This window comes from Zonotrichia albicollis, chromosome 21 (assembly GCF_047830755.1).
Source record: "Zonotrichia albicollis isolate bZonAlb1 chromosome 21, bZonAlb1.hap1, whole genome shotgun sequence".
NCBI classification, from domain to species: Eukaryota; Metazoa; Chordata; class Aves; order Passeriformes; family Passerellidae; genus Zonotrichia; species Zonotrichia albicollis.
In genome coordinates, this window is record NC_133839.1 from 11284884 (window position 1) to 11304958 (window position 20075).

A 20075-nucleotide genomic window follows, 5' to 3' on the forward strand; every position below is an offset into this window, starting at 1 on the left:
TTACCCACACAAACACAAGCCCTTTTAAAAAGGCTGAAAACACTGTATTTACATCTGCAAGTACTCACGTTGTTACTACAACCTTTATAACCGAGCTTAGGTTTGCTTCAAACAAAACAGGGTTCTCAGTGATAGAGGCCCAAGAAAAAGCCCTGCATACAGTTAGTCTACAAAGAATTAACTGGATTAATTAGCAAGGGATTTGAGAAGCAGCTTGGAGCTAGAAAACCAAAACACTAAATTGTTTAAATACTTTGGCATTGGATCAAGGTTTCTAGGCAGCCCTATGTTCCATTCTCTCCTTTTTTTTTTGCTCGGTGTTTTAACACATTTAACCTGACGAGGTACTTTTTCATGAGATATGAATGACACTGTCAAAATACTAAAAAAGAAGATGTGAATTAAAAAATGCCACAAGCTGTTAGCAATTCTGCCAACATGTATGAGCCCAGGCAACATTAATTAAAAATCAATAGCTTAGGACATAAATAGCTCTTATCTCTGTTATAGTATATCTCTAACATAACTCTTTATTAAAGAAAAATAAAGGGGAAAAAAAGCCAGTGTCTATGCTATTATACTGACTGAATTGACCACAACAAAGCAAAAGGAATAAGGCAAAAACCCTGAGCAAAGAAACCCTTATGAGAAAGGGAGGACAGGCATATGAATGATTGGAATGCTTCAGCCTTGCACTATCATTAACACATAACTGGCTGCAAACAGCCACGCTGCACATACTTGGAGAACAAGTTACCAGGAGGAACATTCCATGTTTTCAGTGCTAATATGATTCTATACAAAATCCTTCTGGCCAAGGAAATAAAAATAACATGCACATCTTTCTGTCAGCTAGAAGTCTGTAATCTGTATCCTCCTGAGTTTATTAATCAGTATTTTTATTTTGCATCTCAACTAAAGATTGTCAATTCTCTGATAACTATAAAATAAAGATGAGAAAAAAGCAGGAAATTGCACTCAACCTTTATTTCCTTTAGCAACACCATCTTCAAACTAAAGTTACATTAGCAGGCATCAAAGCCAAAAGACTTAAGATTAACTAGGAACTTAAACCAGGGCTTTCAACAGCTGTTTTCACACTTGCAGAGAGCCAAACCTTTGAAAGACTCAAATCCATTTTCTAACACAATATCACATAAAGTCCACCAAGGTCGATGTGTAGTTTGGGTTTGTCATAACTCAGGACAACCACGACAATTTAGATTCCTGACAAGTTTCTACAGAAAATTAACATGAAACAGAAGATGTAAAATCCTACTGAAATGGAAAGGCTAAGCTTAGTTTTCTTTTTGTCTACCAACTGCTGCTTTATTCAATGATTATTAATGAAATGCTTCCACCAAGCCACAGCAGTCTGTAATCAGTGCTGAAGAACTCAAACAAACGGAAACATTTCACTGAGTTACCTGGAGTTTGAGTCCTACCTTGCACCTGTACTTCAGCACACTCCTGCTTCTTCCCCTCCCCTTGTCATAACCCCAGCTCCCAAAGATTTACTGACTGAAGTGCAGCACAACAAAATCAAAGCTTCTCTTGATGAAGCACAGACACCAAGTGTCAGCACAGGGAAACAGAAGACCCCACTTTTCACAAGATCTTTGGCTCTAACTCTTCATTGAGCTACAGTCAGAAATGATGTATTTCATTCTGAACTGTCCAAATTCCATTCCAGGTAACCTTGTTTAAGGTGCACTGAATACAAGGTTTTGTTGCTGCATTTGATAGAACACAATTCTTCATCTATAAAGTTAATTATGCAATTTAATTTTTAGTAGAAGTACATTAGAACACAGAACTGCCTTTATTAGAGTTCCTCTAAACAGAATAAATTGAAATTCCATCAAGTTCCCTCAATAATGCTTTTTGTCATTGGAAGATACAAGCTAGCCCTTTATTAACATTTCAACTATTGTCTCCATGGAAGGTTCAAGAAAACAAAACAATTCTGAGACTTTGTTAAATCATCTGTCTCCATTTTACTTGATCATTATAAATAAAACTGAATAGAAGATGCACAAGTAATTTGTAAACTCTTTCAAAGGATCTGATTTACATTTTTCTTCTACAAAGATGAAGATCTCCCCATAACATGCTCCATTTGTGTTAAATATTAAATTAAGACACTCATACTACATATATGGCAAAAATGGAATATAATTTTGATATGTTTTGGAATTATTTTCAGCAGTCTAACGCTGTTTATAATACTGGTGCAAATACTGCCACCAGTAAAGAAACAAACATTAAAAAGGTGTCCTTTAAGCTTCCCTTTAAGGCATCTACCATAATCGTATAATTTGCTCTGGACATCATTAAAATGTAAAGTTAATGAGGATTCAGCTGAAAACAGAAGAAATGTAACCTATTTTCAGGCAAAACTTCTAACACTGCAATCAGAGGGAAAACCTCTTTGATGTCTCTTTGTCTCTTCTCATTAATTTTCTTTTGGTTTAAAAAAACACAAAGGCTGTTTAAACTAAAAAATGCATAGAAGTTTAAACATGGTAATTATAGTTGAGCTGCAATGAGGTCATTAGGTTTTTAAAACTTTGAGATAAACAAAATTGAGATGTATGACTATTTTAAAAACATGTCAATACTTAATTTTAATTGTCCATGTGATTGATACCCACTGTATTGTAAGGATTTCGTCTGGATACAGAATTGTTTCAAGATGATTTAGTGAAGGACAGAATCCCATGGCCGGGGTAGAGCAAAGCAATCAAGAAATACATCAAAATGATAAGCTGTAATTACTGTATTACTGCATGCCACATTTAGTATTTCTAAGTGCAACAAAACACACTTTTGCCATCCGTGCAAGAGAGATGGCAAATTGTGAGATTTTACTCTTCACAGTTCATTAAGGAATAAAATACTGGACAAGTTAAAGAATTCTATTTACTCACTACATCTATTCTTGTTTACGAACACTGCCAAGGCACACACAAAGCTGCACACTTCTGTTTTAACATGCTCATTCTGTCCAGCAGAAAACACCTTCAAGAGGTATCTTTAATTACACAATATTAATGCACTGTGATATACTGTAGTGGCAGATATTTCTAGCAAATAATTTACAAGTAAATTTTCCCAAACACAAACTAAAAACAATTTTTACCATTACTGTCTAGAAAATAAGATGATGGATAATCACAAACAGGCCTTAACAAATACTCAGGGCAAATACCACTCAAGGATCTCCAAAGTATCTTACAGATAGAAATCAGAGACATTTCCTTAAGGAGTGCAACAATGTAAGAATCATGAAGAGGTCATGCTGTCACTATTTATATTCTGAACTATGTGGTTTCAAAGTAAATGATTCTTCAAAGGAGCCAAATATGGGATTGAGGTAACACCTGTAGAGTGCAATGGGAGTTGTGAGTTTAATTCCCTTCACCACCGCTTGAAATCCCAGCACAAATTCGAATGGTAGATGCTCCAGGCAGGAAAGTGTTCAGAAAAAACTCTCCAGAGTATAACCAATCCCAGACAATAATATTATCAGTATCAGTTATCTCTTCCTATCCCTCTATCCAAGGTTATCATCCTCAAAACAGAAGCCCAACTTCCTTCGTTTCTATTTCACTCTTCCATGAAATATGTAATATTAAAGAGTAAATAAAAAGCTGTTTCCATCTTAAACAAAGACATAAAAATCATCTTCCCAGGAGCCAAAAATGTGTCAGCATCTGGAGTTCTGACAAATGGTTTACCAAAACTTGCTAACCTAAGAAGGACCAAAATCCAAATTGTCTCTGGTAGCACAGAAGGTGGAGTTTAGGATTTGTTTAGATTTGATTTTGGGTTTTGACAAGTGCTGAAGTAAAACAATAGTCTTGCATTAATTTTACACTTATTTGATAATCATCTAACCTCAAACCATCTCTTTTCAACTCCATTTCAATTTATAAAAAAATCTAACACCCAAACCGCAAACGAACAGAAAAAACCAACACAAAACAAAACCAACAAAAAACCACAGGAAAACCTAACAATGTGACTTTTTGTTCATGACAAAAATACCACACCAAAGGCAGGCAGCCCATGCCTTGGGCACTGTGACAGGCCTCTGTCTGAATTCCAGTTTACACTCTCTTCTTGCAAGGAACTCCCCATAACAGAAAGAACCAGCAATACAAATAGATCTTGTGCATCTTTTCCTGCCCAAAGCTGCTCTGCCTGAGAGCTGCTCCTGAAGCAGGGCTCTGCTGGGTGCTCTGCAGCACTCTGTAGTGCTGCAGCTACCAACCTACACAACAGCAGGCTAAGGACAGACACAAACCCTGAATCCCAGTGCTTCCACTGAAAACATTCACAGGAAGCATCATCCAGCTGTGGATGGATTTAGGGGACCGTGCTAACTTCAGGGCAAGGAACCACCCAAAGTCCCTGCTCTGAAATCTACAGGGAGTCTCCTTTAAAGTCATTACTACTTTGTTTCTGTTTCACCCGAATGACACTCGAATTGAAAGTCCTTTCCAGCAACGTCTGCATCCAGGTTAACTAGAGATGCACTAAGCTTTGAGCAGAAGTTAACACTCATTAACAAGATTACCTGTTGTGATTGAGAAGAACCAAAGACAAACCCCCTTGGGAATGCTTATGACTGAGAATGAACTAAAGTTTAAACTGCTCCCTTAGATAAAGTCACACACACATACCCTCCAACATCAACGTTTGGACTCTGTTCCAAGTACAAACTCTCTGCAGTTACTGGCATGGCAGCCCTATTCTTAAAGCTCCACAGTAAGAGAGAGTTAATTGCAACAAGTGCTCCACCAAATTCTTAAACGCTTCAAATGCTGAAATCTTAAATGTTCCAGTAATATTTGGTATCTAAATCGAGTCTCTCGAGAACACTTTTAAAGGAACAACCACTCAAATTCATCTATAAATTCAAGGAAAAGTATTGCCGGTGAATGAAAATAATTTGTAGAATCACTAGAAAAACCCTCCCTAAGAAAGTTTCAGTTTAGCAGTTAATTCCAACCTGCAGTTAAAAAGGCACTAGCTGTCAGTCAGTTTTCTCACCCAACTCTATCATGAAAAGAAAAACTGACAGATCACAGGAGCTTGCCTTTGTAAACCAATTCGGGAACTTTCATGCTTCTTATTTGTTAGGTTAAAGGTTAAATTGCTGACCTCTGCCCTCCTGCTTAGCAGCCTTTCCCTTTTTCTGTAAAGCTTTATTTTGGGGCTGTATTTACATGGATTAGTCTCTTTTCACGCTAAGAAGGAATCTGTTCACAGCCAAAGCCTTAGTTCTGGTTGTACAAAAAGCAGTCACAATTATTCAGCAGCAGACAATGACCATATTGTGGATTTACAAAAAAACCACCTCAGCCATGGCAAGTTCTGTCCTTGCTGCACAAAACAATAGAAGAAAAATCTTATCAAGCATTCAAGAGAAAGCAAACAAAGCAGGCCCACTGTGAACTTGATGAAGATGTCAAGCTCCTTTAAAAAAATATAAATCAACAAAAGAGTTTAAAGTCTTGTGAGTGAGACTTTCTGTGCTGAATTTTTCTGTCTAGTTAAACAGTGCCAGCATAGTAATATACTGCAGATTAGTAAATACTTGTGAAATAGGAAAGACTGTAGACAGAAGCACTTAAAGCATGAAGCAAAAAGGCCAAAGAGGTCTCTTCCCACAAAACAGCTCACAGCAACAGAGAAACACTCAGATTTGATATTACTGGTTTGCGGGTTTATTAAACCCAGTACTATCAGATAAGAATACATCTAAAAATGTGTTAGATAAAGTGTATGATGACTTGCAAAATGACAGATTCTATTATTTTTCATAAGGTGAGTTTCTCTTCAATTGAGTTCAATATTTCATTTATACTGTAAAAACCAAACTGTAAACTGTCTTCACAAAAAGCAGCTCAAACTGTGCTATTGACTTACCCTGACACTGCAGTCCCAGCAAGCTCTTTGTTAAAATCTTCCACCTTGTTTGTACTTAGAAGCAAAGCAATCAAATGGAAACAGAAAAACAAAGCAGCAGCTTAGGAGAATTAGAATTCCCAAATACCACCTACCTACTTAGCTTTGGTTACTTTTCCAATCCTCCTTTAGGAAGTTGGGTGTAGCAACACAACACTGTGAAGATGGGGTAGGAGAACTCGTGACATGGGAATCCCAGCCCCTTCAACAGAAAGCCCTTATTTAATGGAAAGAGACCTGAATTCTGCACGTCCTTTGATATTTCTAAACCTCCAACATTTTATCTATTTATCAATACAGAATGGGAATATTAGAACCAATAAAAAGCTTTCATCTTAAAAAAATAAAGGCTGCTCTGAGAGGTGCATGGGTAAGGTTTACAAACCTTTGAATGACCAACTCTTACCTTAATCCTATTCCAGTAACTTTGTTTATGTTCAAGAGAATCCTTCATCAGTTTAGGAGGCCCTGCTCTGCTATGTAACACTATAATCTATAATAAATCCAATGGGAGGGAGCAGCAGTGTGTCTGACAGAGACAGAAAGCTGCTAGTTCTCTCTACCTGTGAAAGTCCTACCACAGAAACCACGGTGGCAACTGCAGAATAATTTTAAGGCCCAAGTACATGGTGACTTCTCCCAGTAGAGTTAAGGACTTCGATTAGTTTAAGTTATACATTTGTGATCTACTGGGGAGGGGGGGAGGGAGGGAAAGAGCTATTACAACCCAAGGCTAGAACATGAAAAGTAAAGAAGGAAGTACTTAAACTACTCACAAGCTTCTAGTAGGAACAAGATTAGTAGTACATGCTACTCTAGGAGCCAATTCAAATGCAAATTTCATCCTTTCACTCAAACAATGATAAACTACCTCAGAGTTAATAGTTTCCTTCTAAGATTCATCTCCCTTTTCAACTTAGCGGTATGTTTTCCAGAAAAGAAAGAAGCACATGGAGAGTCTTACAGCAAGACCTTTTAAATTCTGTCATAAAAAAAGTAGCATAAACTACATTTCCTTTCCTAATCCAGTGAACATTTGTTAAACTCTAACACGCTCACACTTTGTCCGTGCGGTCGCGTTTAGGCTTCTAACTTACCATGGTTTTTTAAAAAACACTCAGAAAGAAATCCTTTAGCTGTACTAAACCATTTCAGCTTTTTCCTTGAACACACAGCAAGAATTTATGCTACACTCACAAAAAGATGAAAGATGAGGTCCTTGGAGAGAAAGGCCTTTTGGCACACTACATGGTAAAGCTACAGATTTGACATACTTTTATAATGTCTGCTTTGGCAAGAACACAAAAACCCCACACAAAAGCATGGTACGTCCTCCCAGACAGGGGTGTAGGGGGTGTTTTACTCTTGTGAGCATTTACTTTCAAATGCTCTCACTTCAGAGACTATTTTGATCGGTTACTTTAGACTAACAAATTCTCTTTTGCTATATGAACAGTTTGACAGTCAGACTACAATTCTCCTCACAGCCCTTTCTAACAAGAGAGAATCTTTGGCTGAAGTCCAGCAACAGCCTTAAATTTGTCACATCCTATTTTTGATGAATGATCTGCAGCAGTTTTAAGATCATAAAGTGCTTTGAAAGTTAAAAGAAAAATTTCACAAGTAGTAAGCTTTCACTTTCTTTATAAAGGTATTTAAACTAAATTTGCTAGGAGATCCTTTCTACTTCTGCATCTCAAAAAACCAGCACAAAACAATCTCCTGGCTGAGATGAAAAACACAGGAAAGAGTTGCAATGCACTTCTCTACAATGTGTCAATAGCACAGAACTGGCTATCTAGGAGTGCTTAAGTGAGCTTAAGCAGTTCTCTTCTGTAAAAGAAACAATAAAAGTTCTTTGTCATTTACTATCTCAGCTTCCATGAAGTTTCATTATTATGAAATGCCGCAACAAATACAAAAATCACATTTTTATAAAATGCTTTTTTCCTTCCTTTACACAGAGATTAAAAATAGGAAAAGAAATCCAGTAAAATAGCTGCATTTCATAAAAAGCTTTTAATTATCAACATCATGTAACAACTTCAATGCATGACAGAAGATCATGCACCAGAGACACAAAACTTATCAGTTTTACTTTGAGCCAATATTTTCCCTGAAATATTTCATTTTTACAACAAAACCATGGCTATTTTTCCCTCTTTTTCTGAAAGTAAATGTGTGGGAGCTGGTGAGAAGCATTAGAATTGCAAAGTTCCTATGCTCGACATACTTATACCTGACACACACAACACAAATTTCTCCCTAGACAAATTCCCTGTCCTGTCACTGTAAAAACACAAGCTCTGTTCTCGTTTGCAGCTTCTCACTTTTGGCGAGGAGGCTCCAGAGCAAGGCATCCCTACAAAGAGGAGGCCTCCAAGGATGAACAAGGAGCTCCTGGACAAACTAAACACCAACAGGCAGCTTCCAGAGGGTGGAAGCAGGGAAACATGGCGTGGAGGGAATGCAGAGGGACTGCTTCAACAGCCAGGCATCAGGTTAGGAAAGCTAAAGCCCTGCCAGAAGTAAATCTGGCCAAGGACATCAAGAAAAGCTTTTAGAGGTACATTGGTAATAAAAGAAAGAACAGGACAAATACATGTACCCTCAGAAAGGGGAATTACCAGCTTCCATTGAAACACCATTAGGCAAAAAAATGGTTTGGTGTCGTCTTCTCCTAAGGAAATATATTTTTAATAAGAAATACTCATCTTCATGTGGCCAGTCAGAGTTGAAGCCATCCTGCTTAACAATTCTCAAAAAAAAGGACATCACATTTACTTAAGTAGGAAAAATCTGTAAGTTTCCAAGTAAGACTTGTGAATTCAACAAAGAAAAGCACAAAAAACACCTTTAAATACAACTGAATGCTGGACTTGTATAATCTACCAAAGGTTTCATGTACCAAAAATACACAATGCTGAGCACAGATGATTATTATTTCTAAACAATCTTGAGGGGAAAGGACAGTGAGAGCACAGGAAGCTGATCCAGTGATCATTTCCAGTCTCAGTTCACACATTTCACTGTGGTTTAGCAAAGTTCTGCCTGGACTGGAATAAAACAATGTTTGCTTTTTCAGCTTCTTTTGTTTCAATGACATTTTTCTCTTTGTACCTTATTAAGTGTACAAAATATTCCCCAGATGATCCTGAAGCTTACACTTCTATGAACCAAATCTTAGGATCACAGGATAACTGAGGCAGGAAGGAGCCTTGGGAGGGCTCTAGTCCAAACTCCTGCTCAAACACAGGCCAGGTGTGAGGTCAGACTGGGTTCTTCATGGTTTTGAAGCAGTTTGGTCTTGAAAACCTCCAAGGATGGAGATGCACAACAGCTCTTGAGTGACCTGGTGTAATACTCAACTCCTCGTGGTGAACAGGTTCCCCATATTCACTGAGAACATCTCTTGATCCAGCCTGTCACTGCCCCTTGTTCCCCTGTGGCAAGCCTGGACACCCCATCCTGATGGGTATGAACCTCCCAGAGAATACTCATACATATACCCATATATATACCCATATATATACCAATATATATACCAATATATATACCCACATATATACCCATATATATACCCATATATATACCCATATATATACCAATATATATGCCCACATATATACCCATATATATACCCATATATAATACCCACATATATACCCTCATATATACAACATATATATACCCACATATATGCCCATATATAATACCCACGTATATACCCTCATATATACAACATATATATACCCATATATATACCCACATATATACCCATATATAATACCCACATATATACCCTCATATATACAACATATATATACCCATATATATATATATCCATATATACCCATATATAATACCCACGTATATACCCACATATATACCCATATATAATACCCACATATATACAACATACATATACCCATATATAATACCCACATATATACCCATATATGTAACCATATATAATACCCACATATATACCCATGTATGTACCCACAGCAGGGAATGCCTCCTCCAGGCTGCAGCAGCCCTGCACTCCTGTCTCCTCACACTGCAGTGCTGCAGCTCACTCACTCACCACCTCTGCAGCCCTCCATTGAACTTGGGCTGGTTTATCCGTGGCTTTTGTGGAATGCAGAACAGATTTTTCTCTTCTGCAGTTGACTGTGAACTTTGAAATACATTAAAGCTTAACATTTCAGTTGATACTTGACAGTCACATGGAAACATCCTTTGCTACTTTCTCACTTTCCCGATTTGCTCTGCCATCCCACCATGGCTGGGGGAGTGGGTGGCTGCGTGGGGCTGAGCTGCCAGCTGGGGTTAATGCGTGACAGCTCCACTAATTCTTGAGTAACAAAATGGAGGCAAGTTTAACCACGGCACAAGCCAGGCAATCCCCTACACCACAGCAGTGACAGACTGGAGTCATTCTTTCTCCTCAAGACCAAGGCAGAAGACTGGTACCAGAATTAGGAGCATTTTCAGTATCACTATTATACTAGACACAAACTTCAAAACCAGCTGCCTTAGTTAATTTGGGGACCAATCAAACAGGGAGAAATAGTTTCAATCCTGCCTATCTGCTTCTTACACAACTTTTATGCATTTTACTTTTCTCAACAGTAGCTGCTCCTTGCCCTATAACATACATTCCCCAACTGCAAAAAAAAAGAAAACTTAATCTGTATTCTTAGGGTTTTGGCACAGAACAGACAGCCAAAACATGGACACAGATTACACGGAGGTTTCTAGGTGAGTATTTCTGGAATGGTGATCTGCCTGGCATACAGTATACAGCTGACACTGAACAACACAACTTTCATTCAGAACAGAAGGACAAAATATTTGGGTATACACAAATCTAAGGCTTCTGAGAATAAAGAACACCTCTTAAGTATAAAAAAATCGGTTGGGAAAAATCTCCTAAAAGATTTTTCAGAGAGAGTAACTTCAAAATATACGGCTAGTAAAAACAATTATTAAAATTCTTTTTTTACTCTCTAAAAAGAATTCCTTAAGATTTTGCACCTACAAGTGCATACAACAAACCTAAAAACACAACTAAGTGAAACTCCCACAGAATCAGTTGGTTTATAGAACAAAATGTATACTAAATTCTCCAATTAAAAACCTGTAAAGTAGTTTCCGTGCTTTTTAACCCACCTTCCCTCAGCAGGGAATTAATCCCTCCAGGGGGATGCAAACAAACTTCAAAGAGAAGATTATACCCAGACACTAGTACTGTACAATGTAATGTTTATGGTCAAATTTGTTCAGATTTTCTGGCACTAGAATCCAGGTCAGATGTGCAGAAACAAAGACCAGTTATTAAAAGGGCTCCTGCAGTTACATCAAATACTTGTGATGGCACAGAGCAGTAGGACAAGCCAAAACTGTATTCCAGCTACAGCTCCTATGGAGGCCTTGGCAGGCAAGGAAGGACTTGCAGCTATTTGACTTTCACAGACTGTAACAAATACAGATATAAAAGGAGATAAATGGCTTTCCAGTCAATAAAATAGAGAAATCCTTTCTATTGGTTCATTACACCATATACACACACACGTGATTGTTTAATAAAAGACAAAAGAAATACTACTTCAGTACATGCTGACTAATCATAATCATTTAATTGTTATGAGCTTCCTTTTTGTGCCATTCTAGAGACTGAACCCTCATAGCAGTACCTTGAACTAAATTTTGGCATTATGAATTTCAACCTTTGCTTTTCCTGCTTATTTGTTCAAGTTCCTCAGGTGAGATAAAAGTGCAATCAAAAATTCCCAAATGTACTTACATGTTGGTTTCAGGAGTTATGGGACTTCTCTACCATAAACATAGGAATACTTATCAAAAATAATATTACAGAAAAATACTTGTGTAATTATGACTTGATAACAATGGTAAAAACAGTTAACCAAATCATAAGCTGCATCTGTGCTAATTTCCAGATAAAGTCATTTGATCAAAGGGAAAACTCTGGGAGCAAATAAAAATACTTCTGTAGACAAATAAGAAAGAGGAAGTAAAAACAAATTCCAAACAAGATGTTTCAAGAGTATTTTTTTGGTTTAGAACTACCCTTTTTACATGAGCAGCAAATACCAATCTTCAAAAGCACTTACTTTTTCAACCTAATCAAGAAAAGAGTTATTTCTATTTTAAAAGACAAAAAGAGACAAAACAGTCAAAGAAACCTGAAAATTATCCACAATCAGGTACAGAAACATAAATCTCTAATTTTTAGTCCTAACTGTAAAAGATTCCACAGAACAAGTAATTAAGACATTTTTAAAAGCTAGAACAGCATAATGCTAAATGTATTGCATTATCTCACAATACATGGCTCTTAAGAACAGTTGTAGCCAATGAAGAGGTAGAAAAGTGCAAACAGTACCTTTCCCAAGGCAACTGACTCCTGAGTGCGTCACCTCTGCATACACCTCAAAGGTAGTTTCTGGATTTTGTCTGAAACAAGAGAAGGTATTTAATTTAGCACACAGCGTTTGGTTGAAGTGCACTTGCAGTGAGGCAGTCAGAAAGGGCTCTCAGCATGCACACAGCACAACACCAACCAGAGAATCTCCATTCCTTGCTTTACAGCCCCGAATGATTTCTCATCAGACCTTTGGAAGGTGCTCAATACAGGGATTTTCCAGGAAAAAAAAAGGGATTGGGAACTTTTCACCCAACTGAAAAGTCACACTGTCCAAGACTGAACAAGCAGCACCCAGATTCACATTTTCATTACTGTGACCCTTGGGTTCAACTTCGTGACATCTATTTGCCCAGGAAAAGAGGAAAAAAAAAGTAGATGCAGTCAAGAGGAGGCAAAATCACTTTCTGCACACACTGCTGAAAAACTTAAGAGGCTGTATTTAGGATGAAGACAGTGCCCCTTTTTAATACCTGTCAAAATATTTCTAGCTCTCTGCCAAAAAAAGGCCATGCTGGAGAATATTACAAATGCACGAGGTTTGGTCTCATGAGACTCCAGTCTTAACTCCAGAAATTTGCCAGATGCATGGAAATAAGTGTGACAATCAAAAACCATACCAAATTGAGCTAGAAGATGTAAATTATGCTTGAGGAAAGAGATTTACTTTGCTCAAGAGTTATAAATACACCAGTAGTAAAAGTAAAAAGTTAATGATATTACTACAAAACAAACAAACAATTTAGTGTATATTTCCAATTCTTACTAATTTAACTCTCTAAGTGATGCTCTGGAATTACATCTCATAATGAGCATGCAAAGGCAGCAGGTGATTATATATGCAAGAACATTTTTACTTTATTCCTGACTAACAATTTCAGCTACTCCAGATATTTTTTATGAGATTAAAAAGGCTGAAATCCTGAAATAAGGATTTTGCAGGTCTGAACATGTGACACTTTATTCTTAGACTTTCTGTCTAAAATCAAGAATCAAAATTGCATAATTACTGTTCCAAATTCACAGCTGCTTGTAGAGTGATAATATTGTCTCCTATGTGTTAATGCAAACTAACATTAGAAAATTGCTGTGGTGTAACTTACTTGTGAATTTTGTAACTTCCTTACAGCTAAGGACAAAAATAATGACAAAGTCCATAAATACATATACTAAAATTCCTAAGTGAATGATAACTTAAAAATTAAACTCATCTTACCCAACAATTCAAACCAAACATAGAAGCATGTCGAGGAGTTCAGCTTAACTCTTCAGAGAATTTCTATTATTTTTAATCCTACTTTAACACCAAAAGGATTAAGGAAAACATTTCTAACCGTGCCACAGGCCCACTCAGCCTAACTCAAGTGGCTCTAAGCCAAACCCCACACCTATTTAAACGGACAGAAAAGCTACCACTGCTTTCAGTAGCACAGGATCACACTCCTCGGTTTTACAGAGCACCTCTCAGGAGCAACAATGGTTCACAACTCAATTAATGGTAATTTAATTTGCCGCCAGTTCCCAACTGATTTGTCTTAAGTAGCTGTTTTTTCAGAAAACTACACTCATAAGTTATGAGAAATCCAAAGTCGGCTGTTATTGTGCAATATAAAAGCAAACTTGCACAATTCTCGCTGTGCTACTCAAGTTGCAGCCCATAACCTGCAAATACTGGGGTAAATACTGCAAATACTGGGCTTTAGCTCCATTCCTGCAGCCACACTGTGGGGTGAGGATGGAACCACTCCCACAGAGCACCAGAAATGTATTTTTCCTTTATACACATTGCTGGGCAGCCTTATCATACCCTCCTTTTTATGTCTCTATTTTTAGCACCCTGTTTCCTTAATTAAAAGTTTATAAACTTTATATTTTTATAGCTAATGGTTAAAACAACAAACACCTTTTTAGTATTATGTTAGAACCCATGTTCAAATTCTTAAGTGAAAGCACCGGGTAACAGAGCTGGCAGGAGCACAGACTATATTCCAAATCTTTCAGACAAAAAGACACCACATTTTGTATTTTAATTTTCCATGACAAATGTCCATTTATTTCTATGAACAGTAAAATTAAAGTAGCCTTCCCAAGTGAGAAATTCAGTATTAAAGGCTGCATTCAACAACCAACACCTCAGTATGAGAATGAAGTCATTGTTGGATTGTGGCTATTTTATAACTTTTCAGAGGCATTAAGGAAACAACTCACTATGAGACTTCATACAGTTTGCAAATACAGCATAACCAGGGTCAGCAATGTGTATTCTGTAGTGCAGTGTCACCTGGGCATTGCACAGGAACCCCAGCCATCCTGCACAGCACAGAGCCTCCAACACACACCGAGTTCCCTCCTCCCAACAATCGCCTACGGACCCACGGTCGCTTTCCAAGTGAACAATTGGATGCAATTTTAAAAATACACAGGACACAGAGGTACAACGAGGCACAGTACCTCACTTATTTGAGAAGTAGGTTATTTCAGAAGGAAATGCAATACTTCTCTGTAAACTCTAACTTAGGAAGGAGCTGTATGAGAAAATAATACTTCTGTGATAAATGCTAATTGTATGAATTACTTCAAATCTCTGATCTAGAAATAACATCAGTTTCAAAGCAATCCATATGAAATTCAATTTTACACTGAAATAAGATATTTCAAATAAGATATTTATGCACCTTTTATGATAAAAAAATGTAGTTTTACCAAACTGTAAGAGATTTACTCAGAATAAAATTAAACCAAGCCCTTCTCCGAAGCTGGATGGCTGGAAGTACAGACTTTACATATCTACAGCCTATTTCAATTCTGTCAGCAGCATTTTTGGTACGCATAGGAAAATGCAATAGCACTTATGACAAAAAGTATCATTCTGCTGAAGAACTGAGGCATAAGAGAAGAGTCTGACATTGCCTGATAATTAGTTGTCCTGTAACAAGACTTAGTTGCTCAACTCTTGCAGAAAGTAAATTATTAGCAGAAACCTGTAATCACTAATTCAATTCAGAAACTATAACCAAAGCCTTGATTAATTTCCATATATTTAACTTTTTTGCCTGGTATTCCCTGGGTAGATAGTATTTCATCTTAGTACATAACAAATGTTCTGTTAAATCTCTGAAAGGTTTCTCAGACGTACACTTGGCATCTATTGTGCCACCAGTGAAACAGAACCACCTCTGGAAAGGGACATGCCAACTGCATGACAGTGCAATGCCATTCTGCTGAACAGACTGATATTGACACATTACTTTATAGAAATAAATAAGAAATCCTTTCTGTCGCGTAAGATGGAGTTCAGAGGCTCGGGAGCAGGTTTAACAAGGCTCCTGTGCTGCCTCACCTGGCTGGCACAGAGTGCCTGGCACGCTCCCTGAGACGTGCCCCAACACAGGATTAACCCAGCACAACACTCAATGGAGCTTTTTTTTTTGCCTGCAGCTACACAGAAGCAAACAGCTTACAGGACTGCTGGCAATTCCTTGATTTCTTTCACTTCAGTCTGATGCAGCTACTGATACTTTTCTCTAAGCAATCTTTCACTCAAATGACTCATTATTATACACCCATCAGAAATCTAACTGACAGATATGCCCAGGTTTCATGCAGAGTCTATCACAGTGCACACAAGGGATCCTGTGCCAAGCAGTTCAATATCCCTCAGTTATCAATCTACTGCAGGAAGCAAGGGATCAGACTGCTGGATGTTTACTGGGGCTCCAGCACACACTGGTGACACCCCTAAAGCAGATGTGCCTCACCCTACCCAGTACACAAACAGATCTCCCATTCACACTTCCAACCTGTCCCAATAAGGAAGTTACTTACCAACATTAAAGTCCTTGCTGGATTAAACATCCAGCTCAGAAAGGCAGACCAGAAAAGCCTCTTACTCAGACAGGCTCTCTCTCACTCTATATATTTTAAGACTGTCTTGAAATTTTGTCCTTACACTACTCAGGCACAGTGTTCTGTCCAAAGTGGAAAAAAAAGCAGTTTATTATGTGTTGCTCAAGGCAAAGTTGCTTAATCACTCAGTAGACAAAATGCTTTCTCACAAAGTCCAAGAAGAATGAAAAGCAATGTTTACCTGGGTTTATTACCTCTTTATTACCTTTGCTACTCTGGTGATTGGGAAAGACAAGTTCACACCGAAAGACTTAGCACAGAAAAAGTCCTTAACTCCACTGGCTGCACTAAGCGTTTCCAACAGCTACATCTCCCTGGCACCACTTTCTAGTTGGAGCATCTCACCTGCCTGACATTCTCATTTAGCAAAGTCTACTCAAAGCCCCACTCAGCAACCACACACCCAAAGATGGCAAACCCAGCCTGTGGATTCAGCGTGCACCACAAAACAAACTGCACTTAAAGTAAGCATCAACCCCTTAAAAAATTTAAGATAAGGTCATCATAACAAGTAATTTTGGATCATAACCTTGAAGTGATCCAAGCAAGGGTGACTGCTGCAGGGTCTGAAGGTGCAAGTCAGAGATACACTCTGCTCTGCTGCCGAAATACGTACAGTTTTCAATTCTACCTGTATTTGACTGCAAGAGTTTAACCAGTTTCTCAGGCTTTCATTTCTCTGCAGCAAGGGCTGAGAACACATACTCCAAAAAGGTGCAAAACTCATACCCACAGTATGCTTAAGGAAGGAAGGAAGGTTCATTCCTTTCTGGAACCAACCAATTGCCACAGTGCTATCATTACAAACACTTATTATCCGCTTACATTTTCCTAAAACACCCAGCCGAAGAGACGTGTTTTCATCTATCCAGCCTATGGGCTTGGGAATATGAAGATGTGTCATCACACAAATTCTGTCCCCTCCAGTCTTATATTCAAGGTAAAGAAAACAAGTGAAAAGTTAAAGCCCAATGTAATCCTGAAGAACACTGTGTTCAAGAAGGAAAAATAAGTGTCAACCACACTTGCTGAATAAAACAGGATCTACCTGGGTCTCTCCACTCTGTAACTCTTTCACACACACAGATGCCAGCACTCCCTGCTTGGCAATAACTTTATTACACCTCTACCTGTGTCCAAGGAACTGAATTTTCCTGGAATGGCACACGAACAAACTGAGACTTTTAAAGTGAATATACCAAACATATCAACGAGGTTTACCAATAAATCAACCACCAATTTTATGAGAATTTAAAAAAAAAAAAACAACATTGAGGGCATGGATCTGCAGGCCCAGCACATCAATCACTCGCATCACTCCTTCCCCCAGACCCCTTTGCTAATGCACTTTGGCTATCTCCTAGCCAGACTGTAGTCGTTCCGTCAGCACACTCTGGGCAAAGAAATGTGTACTCTCTCGACCCCTCCACACCCCCGAACAGGCGTCGGCTGTGCTGGCAATGAAGATGTTCCCAACGCAGCACCCCCGCCCTCCCTCGGGCCTGTACCGATAACATTGCACTGCGCTCCCCGCCCGGCCCGGAGAGCGGGAGGGGCAGCGGGCTCGGAGTGAGGCAGGGTCGGCTCTGGCCCCTCTCCTGGGGCAGGGCCGGAGGGTCCCGCCGGGGTCCCGCCCGGAGTTGGGCTCGGACGGCCCGTCCTGCCCGTCCCTCCGGCCGGCGGGGCAGGGAGCGCTCTCTCCCCTTCCTTCTCCCTCTCCTTCTCGCCCAAGCCGAGGCCCACGGGCTCGGCCGGGGTCCCGCCCGCGCGGCCTCACACGGAGCGGAGGGAGGGCGGGGAAGTCAGTCCCCTTCTCGCTCTCCCGAGGGCCTGAAGCGGGGCTGGAGAGCTGCGGAGGGCACTCACTTGATCCTGGATCCCATGGTCTCCGGGGGGCCGCATAGACCCGGGGCGGAGCGAGACACGGGCGGGGGCCGCAGGGCCGCGCTCTGTCCGCCGCTCGCCCCTCACTCCATCCCGGCCCGCGCCGCGGCGCCCCGGCCGAGTCACGGCGCGGAGGTTGCCGGGAGCTGTAGTGCGGCGGGGCCCGGGGCGGGCGGTGTGTCCCTGTCTGGGGCAACCGGCAGGGAAAGGACCGGGCTCTGCTCGTGGTGCTGAGCCACAGGAAACCCGGCAACAGGCAGGAACTGATGCACAGCAAGTTCCACCCGAAAACGAGGCAGAATTCCTTCTCTGCGCGAGTGCCCAAGCACGGGAACAGTTTGTCCCGAGAGGATGTGGAGTCTCCCTCAGGGGAATATTGCAGAACCGTCGGGACACAGTCCTCTACCATGTGTCTCATGACTGTCTGGACAGGGAGGTTGGGCCAGATGCCCCAAAAAGTCCCTTCCTACCCGACCTATCCTGTATCTCTGTGACTGTGGCCGGGAGCGCCGGGGGTCGGCAATGGCAATGCGGAGTGGCCCCGCTCCCCTCAGGGGGATACAGGCGGGAGCCCCGCGGCGGGACGGGCCCCGCTTCCCTCAGGGGGATTCAGGCGGGAGCCCCGCGGCGGGACGGGCCCCGCTCCCCTCAGAGAGATTCAGCCTGGAACTCCGCGGCGGGACGGGCCGCGCTCCCCTCAGGGGGATTCAGCCTGGAACTCCGCGGCGGGACGGGCCCCGCTCCCTTCAGGGGGATTCAGCCTGGAACTCCGCGGCGGGACGGGCCGCGCTCCCCTCAGGGGGGTCAGGCAGGGCCGGCCCCGCTCCTTTCTGGCCTCCTCAGCTGCCCCGCCGCGTTTAGCAGCTGAAGAGCGGCCTGGAGTGACACGGAACAGCAGTGCCAGGCCGGGACTGACGGGGCCAAACCGCGTCACTGCCTGATCCCGAGCCCTGAATATCCACTGATATCCAGGCCAGATGAGGAGCAGGACTGCCTTTCCATCTTGGAACCCCCCGTGCAGAGGGGAGCCGTGCCCATGGGCACAGGCCGGAGTCTCAGGCCAGAACAGGTATTTGATGTCCAAGAATTGCAGAAGTCAAAGGAAAGAGGAAGAGGGATGGACTGAGAGAGGTGCCTGTTCTCCGACAGAACATTGTGCACTGTGGGCGCAGAGACCAAAGTGGCTGAAAAAACAGTAAAACATGACTAGAGAGAATCTCAAGGCCAAGCAAGGTTATAAAGGGGACTGGAGATTTCTCAGAAAAGGAATGCAGTCTGCTGAGAACATGTCTTACATTGACTCAGAAATCGCAGATAGACAGCTTTTGAAACGTGCCATGTTGGAGTCAGCAAACAGGAGCAAACAGGTACCCAACTCTTTCATTAAACATGATTTACAGGAAGTTTTCAGGAAGGTTTGGAGGATTTCTAGTATAATGTAGAAATTTTAAACTTTATTTAGAGTTGAGGATGATCTGCAGTGAGGAATGAAAGAATTGAAAATTTGTCTTTAAAAGGCGTCTAAAGTGCAAATCCTTGTGGACACCAAGTGCTTGGCTGAAGAACCTAGTCAGCTAGAAAGATGGGAGAGAGTATATCCCATCTGAGATCCTTTAATATCCCATTTGCTCCCCAGAGAGCCTGGGTAGGAAAAAATCATACCACCCTCATTCAAATAATAAATTTAAAACGTGTTAAACACTATGCAAAAAGTCCTGGAAGATTATTCACAGTTACAGTAAGTCAAAGACATGTTTGGGGAGATGAGGAGGAGTGTTTCTGGTACTAATTTGAGTACTTGAGATGAGGTGCTTCCACCACAGGTTCCACCCACAGCCTCTGCCACAGCAGCCATGTGTAA

The 20075-nt window shown here is 40.6% G+C and overlaps 1 protein-coding gene across 7 annotated transcripts in view; it reads right to left on the minus strand.

Moving 5' to 3' along the window:
• The window catches only part of DENND1A (DENN domain containing 1A), a 153168-nt gene extending 134708 nt beyond the window's left edge, over positions 1-18460 (minus strand). For 4 of the 7 annotated variants that reach the window (XM_074556169.1, XM_074556166.1, XM_074556168.1 and 1 more), the window contains exons 1-2: positions 18197-18460; positions 12386-12456 (exon numbers count right to left, since the gene is read on the minus strand). In XM_074556169.1, the coding sequence (XP_074412270.1) occupies positions 12386-12456; positions 18197-18213 (88 nt within the window). In that variant the 5' untranslated portion in view covers positions 18214-18460. The remainder of the gene's footprint in view (positions 1-12385; positions 12457-18196) is intronic. The other 3 variants (XM_074556170.1, XM_074556167.1, XM_074556171.1) reach the window with 1 other exon arrangement.
• Between the last annotated feature and the right edge of the window lie 1615 nt (positions 18461-20075).